The sequence below is a fragment of the Kogia breviceps genome, chromosome 3 (assembly GCF_026419965.1).
Source record: "Kogia breviceps isolate mKogBre1 chromosome 3, mKogBre1 haplotype 1, whole genome shotgun sequence".
In the NCBI taxonomy this organism is placed as follows: Eukaryota; Metazoa; Chordata; class Mammalia; order Artiodactyla; family Physeteridae; genus Kogia; species Kogia breviceps.
The window spans coordinates 134,254,929-134,281,279 of NC_081312.1; the positions used below are offsets into that span (position 1 = coordinate 134,254,929).

The 26,351-nt window shown below is 37.5% G+C and overlaps 1 protein-coding gene across 3 annotated transcripts in view; it reads right to left on the minus strand.

The window, feature by feature from the left end:
- Positions 1-26,351, minus strand: part of MAP2K5 (mitogen-activated protein kinase kinase 5) — a 278,593-nt gene that overhangs the window by 198,250 nt on the left and 53,992 nt on the right. For all 3 annotated transcript variants that reach the window (XM_059058573.2, XM_059058575.2, XM_067029606.1), the window contains exon 8: positions 21,845-21,909. In XM_059058573.2, coding sequence (XP_058914556.1) covers positions 21,845-21,909 — 65 coding nt within the window. The remainder of the gene's footprint in view (positions 1-21,844; positions 21,910-26,351) is intronic.

Consider the following 26,351-nt stretch of genomic DNA (forward strand, 5'->3'; position numbering starts at 1 on the left):
ATTCTTTATGCTTTGCACAAGTCCTGGCCCATGATATAGGTACTCCAAACTTAACAGATGTTTGACAAATGATTATTACTTCTGGATGAAAAAAAATGTATGTAATTGTTGAATAAAGCAGAAATGTATTTAATTAATGCATTTAATTAATTAATTGAATGCATGTAGACATTCTACATGCATTTAATTGATTAATTAATTCCATAATCTTATGAGTAGGAGCAGGAACTATTCTTCCCTAGCTTTACTGTGATATAATTGACATACAATATGAGTAGAAGTTATCATCATCCCCATTTTATGGGTAGATTTCTAAGCACTGAATCAAAAGTCCTTACAAGGATTTCATGATCTGGCCCTTGATTACCTCACTAATTTCTGCTTCTGCCAATCTCCCTTATCCACAATACTCACTATGCTCCAACAAACATCTTTCTGCCTCAGGCCCTTTGCACCTACACTCAGCCTGGACCACTCTTCCTCCAATATCTATTTGGCTTGCTCTATCACTTCCTTCAGGTTCAATGTTACTTCTTTGACTATCTTACATAAAACAGCCCATTTTCTCTTTCTTTATTTTTATAGAATTCATCAACACTCTACACAATTTATTTATTGTTTGTCTCATACCACCAGAAAGCAAGCACTGTGAAAACAGGGACATTTTTTGTTGTTGTTCACTATTGTACCTCCAGTGCCTAACACTGTGCTGGGCACATTTTATAAATATTTGTTGAATTAATGAATAACTTTCCTGAACTGCTATAGGTCTTTTTATTTTTTTTATGACAGTTTTGTTTTTCTAGGAAATTGTCTATTTTCTGTTTTCAAATTTATTGCCATAAAGTTATTCGTTATATCCTCTTATTTTTAAAGTCTCTGCTCTGCCTAAAATTATGTCCCATTTTTAAATTCTAATTTTATTATTTGTGTCTTCTCTCCGTTATACTTGAGCAATTTTTCCAAAAATCCCACTGTTGGTTTTCTTGAATTATTAATATTTCTTGAATTTTAATTTCATTAATTGTTTTCTTTAGTATTCCTTTCCTTCTACTTTCTTTGGGTTTAACCCCTTCCCTTTAAAAAAATTATTGATTTAGATGTTAAACCTATTTATATCCAATTTTTTTCTGACATATATACAAAAAACTATCCTTTAAGTAAGACTTGGACTATAGCTCATGAGTTTTCATATATGATATTTCTTTACTGTTCAGGTGTAAATATTTTTATCCCATTACGATGTGTTACATGACCAATAAATTATTCAGATGTGTGCATTTTAATTTCTAAATGAATGAGAGGGTTAACATTATTAATTTCTAAACTAATTGTAGAATCAGAAAAAGTGACCTGTATGTTACAAATTTAATTGAGACTTGCTTTGTGCCCTAGTACATAATCAGTTCTTAAATAAGTTTTCTGTACCTGAAAATAATGCATATCCTCAACATGACTGATAAAGAGTGCTTTACGATCATGTGATCAATTTGTTCACTATGATACTAAAATCTTCTATATCTTTAGTTAATTTTGGTCAGATTGATCTGTTGATTACTGAGACACATTCTACCACTATAACTGTGGATTCATCAAATTTTCCTTGTAATTCTGTCAAGGTTGTTTTTGTTTAGTTTTGTTTTTTTGCAGTACGCGGGCCTCTCACTGTTGTGGCCTCTCCCGTTGCGGAGCACAGGCTCAGCGGCCATGGCTCACGGTAGCCACTCTGCGGCATGTGGGATCTTCCCGGACCAGGGCACGAACCCATGTCCCCTGCATCAGCAGGCGGATTCTCAACCACTGCACCACCAGGGAAGCCCTCTGTCAAGTTTTTTGCTTTATATATTTTAAGGTTATGTTATTAGTTATATACAAGTTTAGGACTATTATGTATTCACAGTCTTTTTCTTCTATCATCATATAGCAGTCCTTTCTATCTTCATCCCTAAAAAAGAACCAGAAAACAAAAAAACCCACAAAACTTTCTGCCTTAAGGTCTGCTTTGTCTTGTTAATATAACCACAATAGTTTTCTACTGATTAGTTTTTGCCTGGTATCTTTTTCCCAACCTTTTCCTTTCAACCTTTCTGTCTTTATGTTTTAGGAATACATTCTAAAATAGTCAAAAATAGTAGATAACTGTATTTTTTAAAGTTTCACTTGACCAATCTACTAACTGGCAATATCAGCTGACATATTTAATATACTTATTAATACATATAGATTTATTTCTACCACCTTATTCATTTATTTTACACCTCTCTCCCTCTACTATATTGGATTATCCCCCCTTTATTCCCTCTATTTGTTTCAAAGTTATACATTCCATTCATTATCTTTCAGTTGTTACCCAAACGTTTTTAAATCATACCTGACTTAACAAAATATAAAGTTAATTGCTATCCCTATTCTTCTCTCAAACAATATAAAAATCTTAGAACACTATAATTCCAATCAGCTCTTCTCATCTTGTATTATTTTGTCCAGTCTTTTTGTTTGACTTCATTTTGAAGTCCCTAAATTAATCACTACAACTGTTGTTTCATAGTCACATTTATCTAAATAGTCACCATTCTTTCTTTCATTTTATTCCTTTCTGGATTCAATTGGATTCAGTTTCTTTCTACCTAAAGCATTTCCCTCAGTTATAAACTAACTCTCCCTCCTTCCCTATTAAACTATCTTTTTCTCTCTCCCTCTGTCTACACATATAGACACACATATACATTCTTTTATATTAATTTCTGAAGGTGTATTTATTTTGCCCTCACTCTTGAATGATAGTTTAACTGAGACAATCATTTCCTTTTCACCTTTTGAGGATACCATTGTCTTTCAGCTTTCATTACTATTGTTGTTAAGTCTGCTGTCAATTTGCTGGCCAATAAATGCCACTGAAGGTTCTTGGACAGAAAAGTGATATTATCAAAATCCTTATTCTGGCTGCATATTACCACAATACTACTAGAAATGAGGAGAAACCAGAGAGAGCAAGGGGCACTTAGAAAGCTGTTACAATAGTCTACATAAGAGGTGGTGATATGAACCGGCATAGTATTCACAGATATGGAAAAGGGGAAATAGATACAAAAGATTTTGGCCAGAGATAATTTATGAAACATGGGGATTAGGAAGCTGAATCTAATATTTCAAGCTAAGATCATAGGAGAATTATAGTGTTTATTAACAGAAATAGAAGAATCTTACCTAGTTAGCCTTAGACTACATAATCCTGCACTTTTAAGCTCCATGAGGGCAGAGATCACACCCACTTCATTCAATAATGTGTATAAAGCACCTAGAACAATACTTAACACACAGTAGATACTCAAATATTTAGGAGTTAATAAATAAATGGGGCAGTCAGGAGAGAGGAGAAAGTAAAAAGGAAACAAGAGGAACTAACAATTCCTGAGTCCACAGAATTATTCTAATCTCCATATGATGTACGTAACATAAGCCACATTTCACAGATAATAATAGAAACAGCCTCAGCGATATTAAGGTAATAAGAATTCATGAATGGCAGATACAGGATTCAAATCCGGGTCTATTTCACTTCAACACTTGTGTTCTTTCCAGTATAGACAGGGTATACACAAGGAAACATTTGAAATAAGTTTACTTCAGAATATTGTGAATGTTGAAGGTGAAATTCAGAAAAAGAACACATTAAAATTCCACCTACCATATTCCCTACCCTGTGGTTTATGTGGCTGAATTTATCCATCGGCATCAACTACTCTGATGCTTTATGTCACATGTTGCTGATATTATTATTTTTCTTTAAAACTGGTATGTAACGTCACTAGTGTGTGCTTTAACTATACTGTAAACTCTAATTAACAAACTAAGTTGCAAATTCTTAATATAGGGTCTGTGTCTTATCCTATTTTATAGTGAATTTCAAGGTCAGAGTCAAGGTTCATTCTCTTCATTGCTGTGTCCCCAACTTCTACCATGGTATACGACATACTCTCCTCTTAGTTTATGTATTTAATAAATAATGCATGTCTCCAACTGCCAAGCACTATGGGGGCATACTGTGGCTGGAGTAGAGAACAAACCAGACAAGGTTCCTGCTTTCCTGGAGCTTACTTTCTGATGGGGGAAGAATGACAATAATCAAATAAATATAAAATATGTCAGGTAGTAGAAGTGCAACAAAAAAGACTAAAGGGAGGGATATAGAGAGTTATCAAGATTAGGGGCATTTTTAAAAATATTATGAGTGGGAGGAGTTAGGGAATGCCCCTCTCATTAGGTTATATTTGAGCAGTAAAGGAGCATACCCTTTAGATAGCTGGAAAAAGAGGACTTCGGGCAGAGGAAATGTTAAATTCAAAGGCTCTAAGGTGCAAGTGTATGTTTGACATGTGCGTGGAAGTGGAATAAGCAAGAGGGCTAGTCGTGGGAGAAAAGGTCAGAAAGGAAATGGAAAGACAGACTGTGTAATACCATTTAGGCCATGGTGAGGACATTGGCTATCATTTTGAATGATACAAAAAGCCATAGGGGATTTTCCCTGGTGGTGCAGTGGTTGAGAGTCCACCTGCCGATGCAGGGGATACGGGTTCATGCCCGTTCAGGACAGAGGACAGGACTGGAGATATACATTTGGGCTTCATCAGCATATAGATGATATACAAAGTCATGAACTACAAAATCTCACTTAGGAATTAAATTAGAGACGAGGTCTGAGGACTGAACCCGAACCACTCCAAATCCAGAAGTCAGGAAGATGAGAAGAAACGAGTAAAGGAGATGAGAAGGTACAGAAAGTAAGTCAGCAACAGAACCCAGAGAACAGTGCCCCTGAGGCCCTGAATGTTGGTGTTACATCTCTCATACTGCCAAGTACAGTATCTTGCCCAAAAGAACATGTGACTGATTTCAAAAGCAATATCTGGGGACAAATGCAATTAATCTTATTATTTTCTATTTGAAATTTTAAAGATGGGTCTAGTACAATACACACAAGGCTAGAGGTGTCTCCCTACCTTCATCTAAACCCTAATGAGAAGTTACTAAAAGATACATCAGTCCAGGGCTTCCCTGGTGGCACAGTGGTTGAGAGTCCGCCTGCTGATGCAGGGGACACGGGTTCGTGCCCCGGTCCGGGAGGATCCCACATGCTGCGGAGCAGCTAGGCCCGTGAGCCATGGCCGCTGAGCCTGCGCGTCCGGAGCCTGTGCTCCGCGACAGGAGAGGCCACAACAGTGAGAGGCCCGCGTACCAAAAAAAAAAAAAAAAAAAAAAAAGATACATCAGTCCAAAAAATAAACTGAATTCCTATAAGAATCTTTAAAAATGAGTAAGGAAAAGAAAAATTTGAAAACAAAATTTTATAAAGTCCTACATTCACACAGAACATAAGGGAGAAGCAACCTGTGTTCACATTCTAACATCTGGATCCCCACACAAATTTATGTCATGCATAAGATCAACTGCATCTGTATTTTATAATGTTTACTGAAATTATTTATGCTTAGAATCTCAAATTCTAGGAGAACCTAAAAAATATGAATCGGCCCAGCTGACTCCTGTTCACAAAATAAATAACCTAGAGCTGATCATATATTTTCTGATAAAGCTTGTACAATCTCACATAATTAAAGTAGGCATCTAATTTCTACTGCACTATTCTGCATATTAACTTCTGAATACATTCTAATCAAATTATTTTCAATTATGAGGAGAAATAATTTATAATAGGGAATATCTATGCTTCTCTAGTGATTGTGATAATTTAAGAATGGGGGGCTGCCCTACGACCCCACTGTAAATATTTCACACTACTGTGTAACTGATAATATGATATGCGATAAATGTCAATTTGTTAGTAAAATGGTCACCAAAATGAGAAGGGAAATACGACCCCCACACACACACACATTTTTGCCTCTTGGAGCAAGGATCTCAAGAGTAATTGCATGTATGATGACTTTTAATCATGATGGCAAAACAAGAACACTGAAATAACAGCATTGCCATTGCCCTGTGAAGGGGGCAGGGCAATTCTTTCATACACCATGTGGAATAAATGCAACTGACTTAAGTTCCACTTCTCACATAGCATACTTTATAAAAGGTTAGTGAAAAGAGGGACACAATTACTCTGTGAATTATTTATAGAGCACTATCAATTGTTGGAAATTCTCTAAATGGACAGGAAACCTAACAAAACAATCCAGTCACTAAAATGCAGAAAGCAATAGTTAAGATTTGGCTTAAGAAATACATATATACACAAATAAAACAAAAATCTTTTGAGATTTTTTTAAAGAACACTGGATGTTGTCTTTTAATGCAATGACATGCTTTCAGTAACCAAATGTAAACTAGCTGTGGTTTTGAAAATGAAAATTTTGTTTTATTGCTTGATCTTTTTAGAGATTTGTTCTCTTGGTAGGTTTCTCTGGGGGAGGATTTTACCAATATGTCACATACTAAAATAGCCATCCACAGAAAAAAATTCAAATAGTTTGAGGGAAATCAATACTGACAGTTGTTGCCTTCCATAATAGATAAACACATTAGCCAGGCTCTAGCTGTTAAAATAGGAAATCCAAAGTAAACAGCAGTTATAAAAAGCTTTTATATAAACTGTACTAGTTCAAATAGCAGTCTATGCCAACCTTCCTTCTGTCTAAAAACCCATTACAGATGCTGACTACTGACTATAAAACAATTTATGGTTAAGCAACAGGGCCCCCTAGACTGTTTAAGTATCAGATCAAACATGTCATTAGGTCACAGATATTAACAACTCTTTCAAGATGCTGATCATACATAGGGCTCACAAATCAACCTGATGTATAATATGGGGAACTTAGCAGGGTTAGAAAGAGTTTTCTGATCAGAGAAAAGCTACCATAACTCTACGTCTTAACTATTTCTTCTTCTTTCTATTTACTCTGGTTATACTCTCCTTTTTACTCCCACACCTGCCTCAAAGTTAACATGGTCATCACTGCCTCCATATTTCTTCCATAAGTTGATATGGTCTGATTCAAGCCTTTAACATCAACTAGAGTAATGTCTTTTAATATATGGCCTAAGTATCTTTGAGATCAAGGAAGCTACTGTCATAGTGATCTCTTGATCACAGCTTCTGAAAGAATGTAATGGGCTAAACAGAGAGGCAAGAGAAAGCCTAATGATGAAAATGAAAAAAATGAGGCAACATGTGGGGGAAAAATAGGAGTATCGTGAGGATTAACTAGCTAGGAAACTTCTCTCCTGAAATGGCTTGATTACAATATCATCTCTGCTCACAGTTTCTTGGTGGAAAGCTAACAACAAATCACTTTCCAAAATCAGATACAAAAATGGCTATTTCAGAAAACTCCCTTCTACTAGTAATTAACATTTGATTATGCTTGTGGTTTATAAAAAGTTTTTTATATAAGGAAGCTATTTAATTTGCACAAAAATTTTTAAGGTAGATATTCTTATTATCTCCACTTTACAGATAAGGAAACCAAGGCTTGGTGAGGTTAACAACTGCTTCAAGATTCTTATCTCCTAAGCTCTGGAGTGGGATGTGGATTCAAGTCCTCTGAAGCCAAAGCCAATGCATGTCCCAACAACCCTGTGTTATCATAAACTGATTGTTTCTAGATCCTCTAATTCCAGTTGTCTGCAAGGTTCTCTGGATATGGTCAGTGTTGGTTTTTAAAAAGCAATAGGGAAAATCGATTGAATGACTCACTTTTCAGAGTTGCATTAACTTTTTCAGGCCACTGGGGTACAATTTACTAAATTACCTCTCCTAGAACACTAAATAGTACCCTAGTGGGTCAAAGAGTAAATGCACCTCTGAAAAGTAAGCCATTTATCCCCTTCTTCCCTGTAGTACCAGATGCAATATGTCCCCTATGACAGAAATATTAACCCATTTCTATTAAAAACTCAAGAAATTGTCCCACACTAGAGAAAATGAGTATGGGGAAGTGTCCCTGGGAGAGGAAAACAAAACAAACAAACAAAACTCTCTTCTATAATCCTGCCCATAATACTGGTGAAAAGTCATCATGTACTTATATGAAAATATTGGGTTTTCATTCACTGGAAACTGATTTTAATCAAGACCTTAAAACAGGATAAAAAAATATAAATTCAAAAGCTGATGGTTTTCAGCAGGGAGATGCACATGACATCATGATGGCTGTACTGCAGTATTTAAAAAATAAAGCTCAAGCATTCATCTTGCTTATGTAATAAGATATATATCACAAACAGCTGTTCTTTCACACATCTCACTATACTAGAGGTTATCCCTTTGATGGAAAAAAATTCTCTTGGCTAGCAAGTAAGCACATTATTACTTTCAACCTCTATAAAGGGCAAAAGCCTCTGAATACATTTCTGAGTTGCCACAAGAATAGCTATTGAGTGATTTAACAGTTGCCAGATACCTTAATAAAGCCAAACTTTAAGTTTTCAGCACTCTTAGTCCCTTACTCTTCTGGAAGATGGCTATGCAACAAAAATAAGACAACTTTAATTTAAGAATCATCCAGCTTCTAATTAAACTGTCATAGGCAGCTGGTTGGATAAGTTTTAATCAGTTTCAATCACCTATTGATTGGTATACTGAAGCCTAAAAAATTAAAAGTAAAAGATGATTGGGGAATTGTCCCATCTCTGAACAACAGTAGAGGCCTCTGTAAATAACTCCTCTTTTAACCATCAGCTAAATGAACACTTCAATACTGCAGTACAAAGTCTTCTGCAAAATTACTTTAACTAACAAGCAGAAATTTATCAGCTTCAGCCAAAATCAATGCTGAAATCAATTTGAACACTGGTCGTGTCTAAAGGGGCTCATTGGCAATTTAGGGAAATTACACCATGTAAATGCCTGTGCTTTAATTGAACAGTTTCATCAACTAGGCTGTGATTGCTGTCCATTCATTTATTTACTTTCACTGCAGATACCATTCTGCAAAGGAATGGCTTTTGTCAGGCTGGAGAGAGGCACTTTATCTTCATTTTGTGCACTTTTGTGCATAACAGACTTCATGAAACTGGCGTATCATGACTAGGGTCAAAACAAACCAGGAGGAACTTTTTCCTTTAACATAAAAACTGAACAACACTCAAACTACCATCATACCTTCCACCATCCAGGGACAGTCATCTTTAAACTCAGTAATAAGGAAAAATCTGTGCCTCTATGTTTTGGACAACAGAAGAAAGTATTTGGATTCTAAACTCAATTCCACCATGGTCTTCTTTTTGAGATATCTGTAGTGACTTCCAAAAATATATAAACTGTATTAGAACATTCTCTCCAAAAATTAAGCAACATTTTGTTTTACAATGTCCTTTGAGTTTAGTCAAGAGGAGGTGCTATTCTCTAAGCCATTCAGGAGAGTAAGGCTTAAAGATGTCATATATTTTCAAAGTAAGATTAATGGGAAGAGAAAGGGAGAGGGGTCTGTGTGGGAGGAAAAAACCAGACTTGTTTATAAAGACCAGCAGCTGAAAAAATCTACAAGATTCCAATGATGATTTAAATACACATACAAAAGCACTCACAAAATCATGGACAATGAAAAAACCCAAAGGTGTAATTTCTGGAGAATCATATGCTGAAGTGACTGAAGTCTGGAGATAGGCATTAATGTTTTTAACACTGAATTAATCAGTTAATTCAAAGATTACAAATTCCAGGGAAGGAGAGAAGAAAGAAGACAGCTGTTTGTTCATATGGGTCAGCTGTAAGGTACATATGCCTGATGCAAAAAATAAAAATACAAAATGCAACTGTAGTATATTTGCTAGAAAATGCCATCAGAAATTCTTAGGCTTGCGCATAGTTTGCTTACCTTAGCTCCTCACAGAATCAAAATGTAATTATTTACTAGTAAGGGCACTGGGAAAGGACCAAGAAAAACGAAAGCATGAGTTTCAGTGGTGGTTGTATCCCTTGTCTTGTTTTGACTCCTCAGGCAAATCCCTTAATTTTGGTGTTCCAGTTTCAGCAAAGGTCAAATGAGGATGGTGGTACCTACTCTACCCAGCTATATTCCAACACTGCTGGGGATGACCCTTGGCATGCTATGGTGGCCCAGGTTGGAAACAAACGCAGCCATATGATTCTGAGCAACCCTTGCATCTTGGGTGTATGAAGGAAGGGTCTTAAAACATTTTGCTAGGCTTCCAGGGAAGCAGGGAAACTTCTCATTTGTCTCTTCAGTCAGTTACCCCACTATACTCTGCAACACTCACTAAGAATTACCTTTAAAACAAAGTTAAAAGGAAGAAAAAACAATGGTGTCCAGAAACTTAACTGAGTACACGTGTGTGTGGTAAAAATTCCCTCTGTAAGTTTATCCCATGTACCATTTTCTCTACCACTATAAGGTTTCATTGGCTATATTTTTTGTTGCTGAGACAATGTAAAAATATATTTTATTCATAGTTTTTAGATAACTTTTCAGAAAACTTAATTATGGTTCAATCAGAGCTTTATGTTTACTAAGTATATTGTTACATTTTGCTGTTATAGTTAGCAGTCGTAACAGAAATCAGTATGTTTGAGGACGTTATACAATACATATTTTCCAAATACACTAAGCTTGTTAAAATGCTATATTGATTGTGCCCTAAAGCAAGTTCTAATTTTGTCTGAACATTTTTCATTTCACTATTTGAATTCACAAAACAAAAACCACAAACTCTGCTTTGAGCAATAATACTGTACATTCCTTTTCTTTCTTTCTTTTATAATACTGACTAGGAAAAGTATGGAAATTTTAGGGTCAAGAGGATAACATAATACAAAGTCACACTTAAAAATCAAAGTAATGGGGCTTCCCTGGTGGCGCAGTGGCTGAGATTCCGCCTGCCAATGCAGGGCACATGGGTTCGTGCCCCAGTCTGGGAAGATCCCACATGCCGCGGAGAGGCTGGGCCCGTGAGCCATGGCCGTTGAGCCTGTGCGTCCGGAGCCTGTACTCCACAACGGGAGAGACCACAATAGTGAGAGGCCCACGTACCACCAAAAAAAAAAAAGAATCAAAGTAATGTTTAAAATAACTTGATGCCTAATACCCACAGCACAAGTCACTATTGCTATTTCCCCTTCTAATTTAGTAACCTGCTCCTCCAATTCAGTTTTATTTCACAAATCAGAACCTAAACTTATTTCACTCCAGTAACGCAGCAATTTAACAGGAACATGGTCTCTTATATCAAGATAACCAACGACACAGCAATGAAAAATAATTGTGGCGGAAAGTTATACAGAGTAAATGCCTTTTGGACTTTCCAGTGAATTATTTTCAAAAAAAAGCAATTTAAGTAAATACCCTAGATGCTATGGTATACAAATATTTGCTTGTGCTATATGCCAACCAAGAGCCTATAATTTTCTAACACATCAGATACTGTAAAATAGCTTAAAAAAATTAATGTGTCTTATAAATCAAGAAATGCACCACCTCCACTAGCACAACAATACAATTAATCTAGGGATTCAATTATTAAATTCAAAGCTTTTGATAAGTAAAGACCCAAAGGATAGACCAAACAACAAGTTATGTTGCAATAATTCTGTCAGTCAAGTAATGGTTGCTTTAACATCTACTAAAAAGCCTCTAAAATTAACAACTAGAGGTGGTGCATCACTGACTTTCAGGATTATATATTAATTTATATCTCACATCCAAAAATAATTGGGGTTAAAAATTAGGAAACTTAAGAGTGTGAATGGCAAACAGGAAAACCCTGGCTTGAGAAGTAGGCCCAAGTACTGACCTAGGTGTCAGAACAAATTAAAGGTGTACAACTCGATGTTTTGATACTGAGTTCTAGTCATTTTAAAAATAATTATTTTATTTTATTTTTATTTATTTATTTTTGGTTGCATTAGGTCTTTGCTGCTGTGCGCAGGCTTTCTTTAGTTACGGCGAGCGGGGGGCTATTCTTCACTCAGATGCGCAGGCTTCTCACTGTGGTGGCCTCTCCCGTTGAGGAGCACAGGCTCTAGGTGAGTGGGCTTCAGCAGTTGTGGCTCATGGGCTCTAGTAGTTGTGGCACACAGGCTTAGCTGCTCTGTGGTATGTGGGAGCCTTCCGGACCCCACATACCATGGGATCAGAGCCATGTCGCCTGCACTGGCAGGCAGATTTTTTTTTTTTTTTAATAAATTTATTTATTTAATTTATTTATTTTTGGCTGTGTTGGGTCTTCGTTGCTGCACACAGGCTTTCTATAGTTGTGGCGAGCAGGGGCTACTCTTCATTGCAGTGCATGGGCTTCTCACTGTGGTCACTTCTCTCGTTGTGAAGCATGGACTCTAGGTGCATGGGCTTCAGTAGTTGTGGCATGCAGGCTCAGTAGTTGTGGCTCACGGGCCCTAGAGCACAGGCTCAGTAGTTGTGGCGCACGGGCATAGTTGCTCTGCAGCATATGGGATCTTCCCAGATCAGGGATCAAACTGGTGTCCCCTGCAATGGCGGGCAGATTCTTATCCACTGCGCCACCAGGAAAGCCCCCACAGGCGGATTCTTAACCATTGCACCACCAGGGAAGTCTCCTGAGTTCTAGTCTTGATTTGAGCGTGGGCATGCCACTTAACCCTTCCAAGCTGTTTCTTTCTTTCTTTTTTTTTTTTTTTTCAATTTTGGCCGTGCTGCGCGTCTTGCGGGATCTTAGTTCCCTGTCCAGGGACTGAACCTGGGGCCCTGGGAGGTGAAAGCGTGGAGTCCTAACCATGGACCGCCAGGGAATGCCCCAAGCTTTATTTTTCTCACTGGTAAAAAGAGGGTAATCATACCAACCATGCCTTCTTGGCAGGGATTTAGCAAGGTCTCAAAAATCTCACATGATCAGGCCCCTGCCCATCTCTCCACTCTCCCCTGAGCTTGCTCCAACCACACTCCTAGACACAATACCTTCACACCCATCTCAGGGCATTTGCCAGAGCAGTTCCTTCTGCCTGGAAGGTTCTCCTCCCAGATTCTCCCATGCCTGGCTCCTTCCTGTCCTTCAGGTCTCAGCTCAAATATCCCCTCCTCAGATAAGCCTTGCTGAGCACCTATTTTACATTCTATACAGCACTTGCAAGGTCTGTTATCATCTTACTTCAGTATTCATTTTCTCGATTACCGTATGTCTGCCCCCCTAGCATGAGCTCCAGGAGTACCAGGAACTTGTCGGTCTTGTTCACTACTGGATGGCCTTGGCACAGAGTGACTCTTGGTGAGTATGTGTTCAATGACAAAATTTAAAAGAACAAAACCAAGTGATACCTGACGTTAAGATTTTTATGGTAGCAGAATGCTGAATTTCATTCTGGAACTTTAGACTCGGAAGTAACCTTTGCACTTATTTCATGTCCAGTCTAAGTGGGAATTGTTTTCTCAGTGATTCTGAACACTAAGCCATATCGTCCTGCTTAAGGTAGAAGCCAGAGTCACCCAGCAACGCACAACACTTTGTGTCCATCCTTAGGTTGTGAAGACTCTGCCTCTGCAGGTTAATTCCTAAAACACTAAGTACCTACAGTAGGTAAGGGGCGGTGCTGGGCCCTGGGAGGATACCCACTCAGATGACTCTAGGCAGGACAGTCCAGTGGGAAGAACAGCAGGAAGAGTACATGGTTCACTCTAACCAAAGGCAGACTGTCACAGAGACATTCAAGACAAGCAGGGACTTCCCTGGTGGCGTGGTGGTTAAGAATCCGCCTGCCAATGCAGGGGACATGGGTTCGAGCCCTGGTCCTGGAAGATCCCACATGCCGCGGAGCAACTAAACCCATGTGCCACAACTACTGAGCCAGCGCTCTAGAGCTCTCAAGCCACAACTACTGAAGCCTGTGCACATAGATCCCATGCTCCACAACAAGAGAAGCCACTGCAGTGAGAAGCCTGCGCACCTCAATGAAGAGTAGCCCCCGCTCGCTGCAACTAGAGAAAGCCCGTGTGCAGCAACAAGGACCCAATGCAGCCAAAAATAGATTAAAAAAAAAAAAAGACGAGCAATTTGAGGTGGGCCTTCAGAAGAACACAAAGCAAATCTGTTCCTCTGTCTACACAAATGCCCTTCAGACTTTTTTATGTCAACTGTTATGGGACCCCTTAATTTTCTCTTCTTCAGATAAAAGTCAGCCAATTCCTCTGACCACTTCTCAACTCAAATAACAGTTCCTCCATGAGGCCCTTCCTGTTACCTCCTGAGGAAGGAGCTAAAAGTCGTCACTCCTTCCTTGGCCCCCCAGGGGCTGTGTGCCACACAGACAGACACACAGCCTAGACTGTGAGGCCCCGTACTTACCTGTGGACAGAGCTTCTCACTCTACCTGGACACAGCTCCAGTGAGAGCCTGGCTGTCCCCAACAGCTGACACAGTGCCCTCCACACAGCACACATGCTCAGAACATGCCCCACTAATGAATGAAGGAGGATTAGACAGGCAAATTTCCCAGACCCCTTGTTATTCTCTCCATGCTCCTCTGAGTGGTCTCTGAACTATCCACATCTCTCTGTAAACTCAGTACCCAGAACTAGAGACAAAAATCCAAAAGTGGCACCCTGCAAGATGAAGTCAAACCCAAATGAGATACCCTCCTAATGCAGCCAAGAGAACAGATTTCAGTGGAAACTAGATCTCTTCCACCCTATAAAAATAGAAGTGTGCTAATGCTTATCTGTTCACAAAGACTTCTGCTAGGGACTTAAATTTCTTTATAAAGAAAGCACTTTTATTAAAATAAAATATTAGAAAGAAGTCTTGCTGCTTCAAAACTATTTTTCCCTGAAAGGAGATAGGGTTGAAATAATTAGATTCAGCAAATTCTTACTTGAAATATTACCATAATGTATTGATTTTTACCAGACTCAATTGACTGAAAAGTTGTTTGTGTAGCAATATTGGCCAAACCAATATACTAGAACAATTTTGTTACCCACAGTAATCAAGTGCATTTCTGAAGTATAATTATACTGTCATAAAAATAAAGCCAAGATACCCTTTTCCAAGCAATAAAACAATAGGGGCTATAAAACAGGAAGAAGAAAAGACTAAATAAATGAGATTTTTTAAAATGAAATTTAGTGTCTTTCAAAAACACCGCTGCCTCCTCTCCCTTCCCTTAAGCCAAGGTTAGCAGAAAATGATCAATACTTCAATCTCAATAAACTATTTCAATAATAGTTAATTCGGGTGGAAACAGAGTCTGAAAATCTCTGCTCAGCGACCTGTGACATCCTGTCATGTTGGCTGGATGCCAATAATCCATCATTGCCATAATGGATATGAGCATGTGTGAAGTTATGGGAACATGGAGATGGGGCAGCAAAGGTGGGAAAAGTGTAGAGAATCAGGAGCTCAGGTTCATTCTTCAGATTCTAATCAATACAATACACATTATTGTATGAAACAAACCTATAATGGTGAATGCTGAGAGAGGGAGAGAGGGAAGCATACATAATTAATTTTATTTGACAAATACTAATTGATTTTCTGAAAATATTAATATCTTTGCTTGTCACATGATACTATAATACAATCCAGCTATATACAAGTTATTTAATTTTACATTAAGATGATGTCGTTTGCTTGTTTAAAATATGATCTTGGCTGCAAGGAAAAGGCGCTTCATTTGATTGGAAATTTAAAATTAAAATAAATCAAACAATCACCCTAGCTCTTGGGTCAATATCAAAACCATTTAAAAACTACTCTTAATTTACAAGATGCACTTCAGGGAAAAAACATAAAGGAGTGGGGTCACTGATACAGTTGTCAGAGAAGCTGGGGTTAGGCCTATGACTGTTTTGGTTTGGCACCTTCAGGTTGTTTGGTGAAAAGGGAAGTGAGAGTTTTTCTGGGTATTATGTGGTTCCCAATATTTTCATCAGGAAATCTCTTTGTTATGCTTTCCCCTCAGAGATCCTATGTTTTAAAATAGTTTGTTTACTAAACAGCATTTAATTAGACAACAATTCATGTATTTTCTCATTTTCATGAAATAAATCATGTTAAGTGTAATGAGCTGATATAATTCCAGCCCCGAAACAAAAATGTAATATTTAATTGGCCTGTACAGCCATATCATGAGGGCAGAATACAATTTAATAGCTCCTGTGACCTCAATTACCATCTCCAAGGACCATCTTCACCCTATCGGCCAACAAATATTTCATAAAATTGGTAAGACAACAGAAATAGAGAGAGACCAACACCTTTGGGAATTATTATCCCCTCCCTCTTCTCTTGTCTCTAGATATGGTCAAATTAATTCTTAAATAATGGTATATATCCAATCTTCAAAATGCCATGTAGTCAGCATATATGCTGCTGATTAAACCACTGAGAAAATTCTACCACAAACCCAGGTTTGACCCTTAACTATACTGTAGGAAGCAGCTGGATTTAGAAAGTTCACTAGTGTTTTCCAACACCTAGAGATTAGAATACATGGCCAGAAAGCTGACAACTTGAGTCTTAGCCTGAATAATCTGCATTAAGGGAAAAGATAACGTAACAGATGATCCTTAAGTGCTTGCTGGCTAACTGACTTAGCACGATCTAAATCCTAAAAGTTAGATACTACTTCATTTCTGGACCCAAAGCTTATGTGACTCCATCAAACAATCCACTGAAGGAGCAAAGGACCTGAGTGACTGGCCTTCATTATCACAGAATGTTTCCAAAGTAACTGGGCCTATTAATTACTTTCACATCCACGTGACATACTATCCAAGAAAAATGGACAGTAACTAGAATGTTGGGTTAATGGATACCAAATACTCAAAGTTTTAACATTTGAAAGAAAATTAATCATTCAAACATATGCCCTTAGTTTAGAAATCCCTACTCTTCTCGGTGAATGTTCTAAAACAATTACACAGTCTCAAAATTATGCAGCCTCTAAAACTAGCTAGGTATGGGGAGGATCCAATTAAAGAGCTCTACTAAAACCTGCTTGGAAAAAACCTCCACTTGCCTCATTCTCATTCCAGTCAACACATATAAAGCATCTATTCTATCCTTAGGACAGTGCTGGGTACACTAGAAAATACAAGGAAACACAATGGACTCTGCTTGACCTTGAGAAACAACACTGCCTTGGGGAAAAACAGAGTGAAAGGAAGAGATGCTGTGTAGAGTGCTGGCTTTGCCACATGAATGTGAGCTCTAGCTTTTTCCAGTGGAAAAAAGTGCTTACCATTATACCAGCTGTCCTATAGCAATTTGAAATTAACTATGATAAAAGAGAATACACCTTGAAACTCTGAAAAGAATCATTCTATTTAATATATAAGATATAATAATAAATCATATTCATGAGGCAACTAGAGAATAAAAGGAAACAAAGAAGTGTATGATGTATCATAACATAATGTAGAACTTCTCAAAGTTAATTCAGCACAACTCTAATTCTGTGAGATATTTATAGATGTTCCTCAAAAAAAGAATCCCATGGTCAAGTAAGCACAGGAAGCCCAGGGATTAACGATTTGTCTATCACTGGTACTATCACGAACAGTAGCTAACATTTAGTAAGTGTCAGTTACAGTGCTAAGTCTTCTCTATGGAACATCTCATTTAACTTCACAGTAACTTTATAAGATAGGTATTATAGGTATTATTATCCCCATTTTACACATGGGGAAATGGAGGTAGCAGATGTTATGTAACTTTCCCACAGTCACACAAGCCAGTTAGTGGCAGGTGCAGGATTCAAACTCAGAGCCTCCACATTTAACCGCAACACACTGTTCTCTACTTCCCCAAAATTTTCAAAATTTATTGTGACTCTACCAGAAGGGAATAGAACATGTGTGTTTCCTGATTTGTTTTTGTGGAACAACTTGTAGCACTCTGGGAAATGGAGCAATAATTAAAGTGCTGTTCATTTCCTTTTCTTAAATTATTCTTCTTCCTAGGCTTGGGCTATACTTTAGTCTAGGGTATTTCCTTTATGATCTATTTCATCCGAACTAGTAATCCAACACATAACCACAATTTAAAATTACCTGCCTAGGGCTTCCCTGGTGGTGCAGTGGTTGAGAGTCCGCCTGCCGATGCAGGGGACACGGGTTCGTGCCCGGGTCTGGGAAGATCCCACATGCCGCGGAGCGGCTGGGCCCGTGAGCCATAGCCGCTGAGCCTGTGCGTCCGGAGCCTGCGCTCCGCAACGGGAGAGGCCACAACAGTGAGAGGCCCGCGTACCACAAAAAAAATAATAATAATAAATAAAATAAAATTACCTGCCTAGATCACTATCATAATAGTAGTGCAGCAGGGGACTACACACAGAATCCACATTTAGTTTAAATATCTGGGCCCAGAAATTCATATTGTATAACTGAGGAGAACATCTGGACTTAAAGAATGAAAATGTGATCAACTATTAAATAATATATATTGCAGTTACACAATATCATATCTCTTGAAACTCACAACATCCCATCAAGTGGAGCAAACAAGACTGAAATATTAAACTTTTGCTTTACATTTATTATTCTTTATAAGAAAAAAATTAAATAGGCCCATTAGGCAGTTTTGCTACCAATGAGTGGATTTTCCAATATTTTCTTCATCTAGTTTATGTAGCATAAACTGTAATGTAATCATTTTTGTTTGAAAAATCACAGTTTTTATAGTCAACACCATTAAGGTAAACTTAGTATAGGAGAAAGTCAATCATAACACACCAAACACTTAGTTTTATAGAGACTAGTAAAGTGGCTTTTCATTTCCTGATGATTATACAATTTCTTTGTGCTGAACTAAAAGCCAGGGATATAAGAACAACATAACTGAAACCCAGACAGAAATGAAGACCAATGATGAATGATAAGTGGTTATTCAATTTGATATCTTCATGTCTCTCCCCTTAAGAACCACCTAGGCAATAAGTGAATGTCTTCTTTTTTTTTTTTTTTTTTTTTTTTTTTTGTGGTACACGGGCCTCTCACTGTTGTGGCCTCTCCCGTTGCGGAGCACAGGCTGCGGACGTGCAGGCCCAGCGGCCATGGCTCACGGGCCCAGCCGCTCCGCGGCATGTGGGATCTTCCCGGACCGGGGCATGAACCCATGTCCCCTGCATCGACAGGTGGATTCTCAACCACTGCACCACCAGGGAAGCCCAGAAATGTCTTCTTTTTTATAAGAAATCTATTACATAAAATAAAGTACTAAAATGATCATGATACTGCCACTCACCCTCCATAAACAACCACTGTCAAAAACATACTAAATCTTACAATACATACTGAGCATTAACAATGGTAGCTAACTAAATGAACGCAGGATAAGTCGCTAATGTCACCACAGCATCCTAGCAAACTGAAGAACTCATGCTTAAGGAAGTCCCTTTGGATACTGTGGCCCTAATAAAAAGAAAATGTCTAGCTAGCCATGCTTCTTAGCTAAAAACAACATAACCCAGGTGAATGGGGAACTATTGTTGAATGGGTAAAGGGTTTCAGATCTACAAGCCAAAAAGAGTCCTGCAGACGGACGGTGGTGATGGTTACACAACAGTGTGAATGTACTTAATGCCACTGAACTGTAGACTTAAAAATGGTTGCGATTGTAATTTTTATGTTATGTGTTTCTACCACAATTAAGAATAATAGTTAAAGAAAAACAACACTAACATAATTTTATGTTGTAATTTTTCCTTGCTGGATGGGCATATTATTTCCACTTCCCTGTATCCCCTCTCCCCCCACCTTTTTTTTTTTCTTTGTGGTACACGGGCCTCTCACTGTTGTGGCCTCTCCCGTTGCGGAGCACAGGCTCCAGACGCGCAGGTTCAGCAGCCATGGCTCACGGGCCCAGCCGCTCCACGGCATGGGGGATCTTCCCAGACCGGGGCACAAACCTGTGTCCCCTGCATCGGCAGGTGGATTCTCAACCACTGCACCACCAGAGAAGCCCTCCCCTTTTTTTATATACCTGTTTTAAGATAAAAGGTTAAAATTTTAATATCTAGGATATTATTTCTAATAAAAATTATCTGCTGGGGTTTGGTGGTCTTATGCTTTCTCCCTTCTAGAATAAACCAGGACAGTAAATTCACAATAGGCCTTCAATTTAAAAATAAAAACATGCTTGAGAATCAAACATTTGGTGAAACAACACAAATAAGTAGGTTAGGAGTCTAAATAAATGTTTTTGGATTCTCTTCGACCAATAAAAGGAGTCAAAAGAGTTGCTAGACATCTTTTCTGTTTTATTACACCTGAACACCAACATAAAAGCATTAAGAAAAAGAAAGGTTGAGACTTTGAAAACCGCTCCCTCGAGGGAACTCAAGAGAAGCAAATTGGAGTGTACGTGTTCCTTCTTCTTATTTCTAAAGGTACCTGAACCCAAGAACCTTCAGGACAGGGTAAAAAGTCAAGTCAGATAAGAGTGAGGAAGAGAAGACTAGGACGAAGAGATGCTATTTATGCAGTACTGGGGGACTGCATGGGAAGGAATGCTAGTATGATCCACGGAAGGACAACAAACTTTTTAGACACATGAGGCATCACACATTTTAAGGGCAAGACCCAAGGATCGTGAAAGAAATGTGCTATTATTTAATTCTCTGAATTATCATAGTGGAAGCACTTAACTTTCAGACCAACTGTTCACCATAGTCAGTTATCTATAGGAAAAAACAATCCAAATATGTAAGCATACGTTCTTAAAGGACTATGTTAAAGGACTTTAGGAGAAAGGACTCACATCCTGGCTCTATCTACAGAGAGGGCTGAAGCCCTGGGTGGCAGACTGGATCAGATAACTTTGAAGGAGCTTCTAACCTTGAGAAATCTGATTCTATGCCAACGCTGCATCTGTGTGGAGGATGTTCTGGAATTTTAGGATGTGACCTTTCACATTCATGGGCAACAGGGCGATTTGGCAACAGGGCAATTTTTATCTGTATTCACGTCATTAGTAAGAACTTAAAATTCTAAGAAAATCAGTAACCAGTTAAATATAAATTAAATAATTTACAACTTTGAAAATATATATTAATATCAATAGTAAAACATCTAAGGTAAAAACACAATCATAATATGATGCAGGGTTAGTGTATATATGGAAAACAGCTCTCTGGAGGAAAGCTTTATTACTCCCTCAGGGCTTTCTTACAGGGTATGGATTTTTTAATTCCTAGTGGAATATTTTTCATACACCATTGCAGACTATTAAGTACCAGACATTACATTATGTAGTTTAAACTTTGCACCACCACACGAGAAAGACTTCCCTGTTGAGAGAACTATTTTCTACGGTTAGCATTTTTTAATATGAAAATGAACACTTCTTTAGGGTAAGATCATTGCAATTCGAATTTGGGAGAATTTTATAACAACATATTCATCAATGTGTAGAAATTCTCTCAGGCAGTAGGGTGAGGAGAGAAGGAAACACAACAGGAAGAAGGCTTTTTAATAACTGAGTGTTGACACAGGACAAAGCAATGGTATTTATAAGGTTTGTCTTCCACTGGGCATAGCTGTACATACACAGGCAGGGGACTAGCATAGGGTGCTAACAAGTTAAAAAAAAAAAATAACGGTGTTAAAGAGCAAAGGAAAAAAATACATTAAACTTCAGGCTGGTTAAAGGTATACTTGCTAATGGCAGACTATTAAATGCTCACCCAGGAGAGATGCAGACTCAGAAATATTAAAAAGGCAACATAAATGCACTTTTCCAAGCAATTCCTGAGAAAATAGATTCCTTGCAGAATTTTGGAGTCAAATGTGGAAATAAAATCTAAGCACTGGTGGTCATTTACAAATCTTTGCCATGGAGAACGTGGATACCCACATTTGGCAAAAGTGGATAGAAAGTTTAAATAAAATTGACTACTCACTTGTAGACTGTGCCTCCGTTGCCATGACCAAGAGTGTCTCGATACCGTATGTCTTGTTCATTCATCTCCACAGGAAAGAGAGAAAAACAAAAAGGGTGTCATGCTGTGGATGGAAATGTCAAGGAAAAGCAACTCTGGGCCATAAACAACAAGCAGTCTGGGTCATTTCAAGTTCAGCCGCAAGAAGGAGAGGATCAATACAACATTTGCTGTCCAATTTATAAAAGACGATACCAAGGGACAAAGTGATGGAAAGTTTAATGACAATTTGTTTGCCTGGGTCATTTCATTAAAGTTTGATAAAAGGTGTCAAAATGGAATGATATAACATAGCTCAAAAGGGTCAGGTCAGAGATACTGATAAGAACACAGTCTCCAGCACTACATAACCACTATCAAACAGCACTGCACATAACCAAAGTCAAACTTGGCAAGAAAACACAAACACACACACACACACACACACACACACACACACACACACACTTCTAGTAATCCAATGCACAATTTGTAAATAAATCAGCCCCTGAAAACTCCTCAAGTGACCCTCTAATTAACATTAAACAAACTAACAGAATAATGTTAACGATTTTCCTAGAGTAGATATAGCGTTTTTTTGAAAATGATAAATTAGTACACAGCAATAGCTGGGTAGAAATCTTATGCTCATGGAAAAGTGCTAAATCAATGCACTTTAAAATGCACATATAGTCAAATATTATAATGCATAAAAGCAAAATAGATAGGCATGTGATTCATATACAGTCATTTTTGTAATTTATTATATAAAACAGTATGTGCATTTTCCCAGGTTCTGTAAAACTATTATACCACAAATACTACTCTCATTTGAATCGTGAATAGACGTGAACTATTTTAGTATCCAAAAAATAATGTCTTAGAGTTTGAAAGAACTCCCTAAATAATTATTTATCAAATGACTTTTAAGACTAGTCAGATTCTATTTGAGACATTCAGTAATTTTCTACACACTGGTCCAGTTGCTTAAAAATTAACTGCCAACTTTATTCACTAAGTAGATTCAATAAAGGTGTTATTTTCCATATAGCTAAAGCTCGGGAAAAGCCATAGTAAGCCCTGAAACAAAATCAATTTCCAGGGAATTGCACTGCCTTGCATGGGCAGAAAATGGATGGAGTTTTTAATTCAATATCACCTGGAAAAAAATAGTTTGCTTTCAGACCATTATAGTAAAGCTTTAAATATTCTGCTCTACTCTGAAGTTCCACCAATGGAATAAAGCAAGGTTCCATTTATCAAGGGAAATATTTTTGTCTATACATTTCTGAGGTTGAAGCTTCAGAGAGCTGTGATAATTAGGAACATAGTGCAGGTAACAGAAACAGCTTCCTTTCCAAGCCATTCTGCCAAACCCTAAAAGAACATTGACAGATTAATGTATAAAGACCAATTCAGCACCTCATTTAATTGTAGTAAAACCTAACTGACTTAATTTGCAATTAGCTAGTTACTATATTTAGGGTCAGAGGCAAAAGACAGACAAGTCAGAAAAATTGGCAACAATTTTCCTATTTGAGGGAAATTCTGTTCTTCATTATATGTGGCATGAAGAAAGAAAATAAAATCTCATTATTCTGGACCAAAAAACAAATTTTAAAACAGCATGAAGAAAAGGAGCACATCAAGTTGAGATACTAAGTAAACGAGCAGAGCTGCTACTAGGTTTGATGTGATCAAAGAGTATAAGAGATACATATGTAAACAGCAGTATCTATTGGCAGGTACCAATAGGCTAATTCCTTGAAAACATTCCTCAAGGTAGTCCAAACATGACTCTAACAACCTAATTTGTACTATTAACTTGTTTAACAAGCTGCACCCTCATCACAACCTGAAGTAAATTTCTAAGAGAAATTTTACTCACTCAATGTCTACAAATTCTGAATTGGTGGCACTGAAATTTAAGGGTAAGCAGGATGTAGCTATAGGATCCAGGCTCTGGAGAGGTCACAACCTGTGATTACATTCCCTCCACCTCCACCACTCCAGGTAAAAGGACCAGTCATTTCCTCTTACAAAAATATAAACATAAGACTCATTGATATTATACATTCCAATGATATACTGTGAGAGACCTAGGACTTAGGAGGGGGCTTGATTTTGTGGTATTTTGTTGGAGGCAGTAAAGGCAAAGGGGCAGGTCTCTGAGCAGCTTCAACCACTATAATCCCAACACCATAGTCTTTTTTAACTTTAATACCCACTAGGTTGAAAAGAGAAGAGAAGCAGCCACCCACCCAGCACTCCAACCTAACCAGGAGTGGGAGATGTAAAAAAAAAAACAAAAGGCAGGGGATAAGCTGAACGCTCCAGACAGATGGGGGATGATGCTGTGGACGTTGTATGGGGCGTGGGGTGTGTGCGTGTGCACGCACACGCATGCGCACGCTAACACAATGTTTAGGCAAATTCAAGGGTGGAAATTTGGAATCCCTCAGATAATGAGAAAGATTTTAAGAGTCTCATAAAGATAAAAATGGTTTTAAAAAATAAGTTCTAGAACCACGTCACTCAAAAAGACAGTATCCATAAAAAATTGTTTCAACACTGTTTTAAAGTTTTATATGGACATTTGCCTGGCCTATAAATTGATTGATAGATTTTTCTATTTAAAATATCAGATATATTTTCTTTTTGCTTATTTGAATCTTCCAATTTTTATAGAGTATTCAAATATTATTCACATTAAAAAAGTTTTAAAAAGGAAAACTATTAGAGTCAAGCTTATAAACTGATCACAAACGAATTTTGAGAATTTTGTATATCTAATCAAAATGGATTACTTTAACTGATCTTAAATATAAAAAAATCATTAAAGGGATCAACAAGTAGCTAATAACATTTCTGCCTTTTTAGTTTAGAAGAGCATATTAATTCAACTTTTCAAAATGAAGCACAGGAACAGTACTCATTATGATACAAAAGTGGGATTTATAAGACTACAAAGTACAACATTTAAATATTACAGTTGGGATCAAGTATCATAAAAATCACACACTTTTACAACATTTTAAACATATAACCCAATTCGTTTGGGTCACATAACTAGTAAATAGCAACTAGCCAAGGTGAGAACTCAGTCTTTCAAGTTACTCTGCTGAGTGCTCTATCTTAGCAGTTGATCTCATTTGTAAGTACAGAGGGACATCCTCTCCATCAATGGTCCCTGGTCCATAGGAAGGAAAATAATCAAATGAAGGGCACTCAAAAGTTAAAAGCGATTTCATCAACTAGGATATTTGTTTTTAAGAAGAGAAATCACATAGCTCTTTAGATAAAAAAGAGGTAAAAGAAAGTTTTTATTCAATAAAGATACCAAATAATTTTAAAATATAAATCAGTTTCCTTGTTTTGACTAAAAAAAAAAAAGCAAATGAAAGGCAGAATAATAGATGTGAGGGAGGAGGGAGAAAAAACTCTGAGAGTTACAATGACGTGTAAACTGCTGCAAATGACCTGGGAGAGATGATTGGCACTGGGCTCTGCTGCTGCTGAAAGAGAGGTGGGGGCTGCGAAAGGACGTGACACCCCAGGGGGCGGAAAGGTTGTGTCTGTGTGGGGAGGGGAGGTGCCATGCAGTTTGGACTTACACAGTCTCATCTATGATTAGGTCTTCGTATGGGATCTGAGACGAACCAGAAGAATCTAAGAGTTTTACATACTGGTAATAGGACACTCTTTAAAGCTAACTTTACAGTCGAATACTATTTTTCTTCCTCCTCTTTTTTTTTTTTTTTTTTCTAAACACAGAAAGTTTTTTAAAGGCATCTGAAGTTCTCAAAATAACAGCCAAACATGAAGCAGGATTAGAGTTATTTCTAGTTTTGTGACTTCACAGTACATTTATACTTGATTTACCAGAAATAGAAAAATACTGTCACCCTCTCCTACAAATTATAAAAAACAAAGAGGAAAGACAACTTCAGAGATGCAAAGGTCAAAGTCATACATCCTTGGAGTGACTGCACTTTTTTAATCCTTTAAATTGACCCACTGGGCCATTTCTAATCAGTTTCAAATCAAGGGCCAATGTTAAACAGATGATACCGCACTACAACTGAAGTGGGAAAAACACACCAGTGTGTGTGTTTTATAAATCACACCACATCAGTGGTGCTGATTTATAGCTCTCAGTACAACTTGCCAAAAATACCTTATGATTTGTTTTTTTTTTAAGCTGGAAAAAAGGAACCCTCCCTCACAAAGCGATTACAGAAGAACAATGTCTCCATTCCAAAGAAAATGTTAAACTTTTTAAAGTGTTTAATATAATGTTAATGAAATTAATGGGGAAAATGAAATGGAATTCAATTATAGATCAGCAAAGAAAATATTCTTTGTTTATTGTCTGCCTGTGTTAAGAAGAATCAGTACCTATTGCTTATAAATCATTAAAATAAAAAAGCTCAATTAATCCTTATTTTATATGTAAAGGTCTGACAGAAACTAGTCCTATCACCAGACC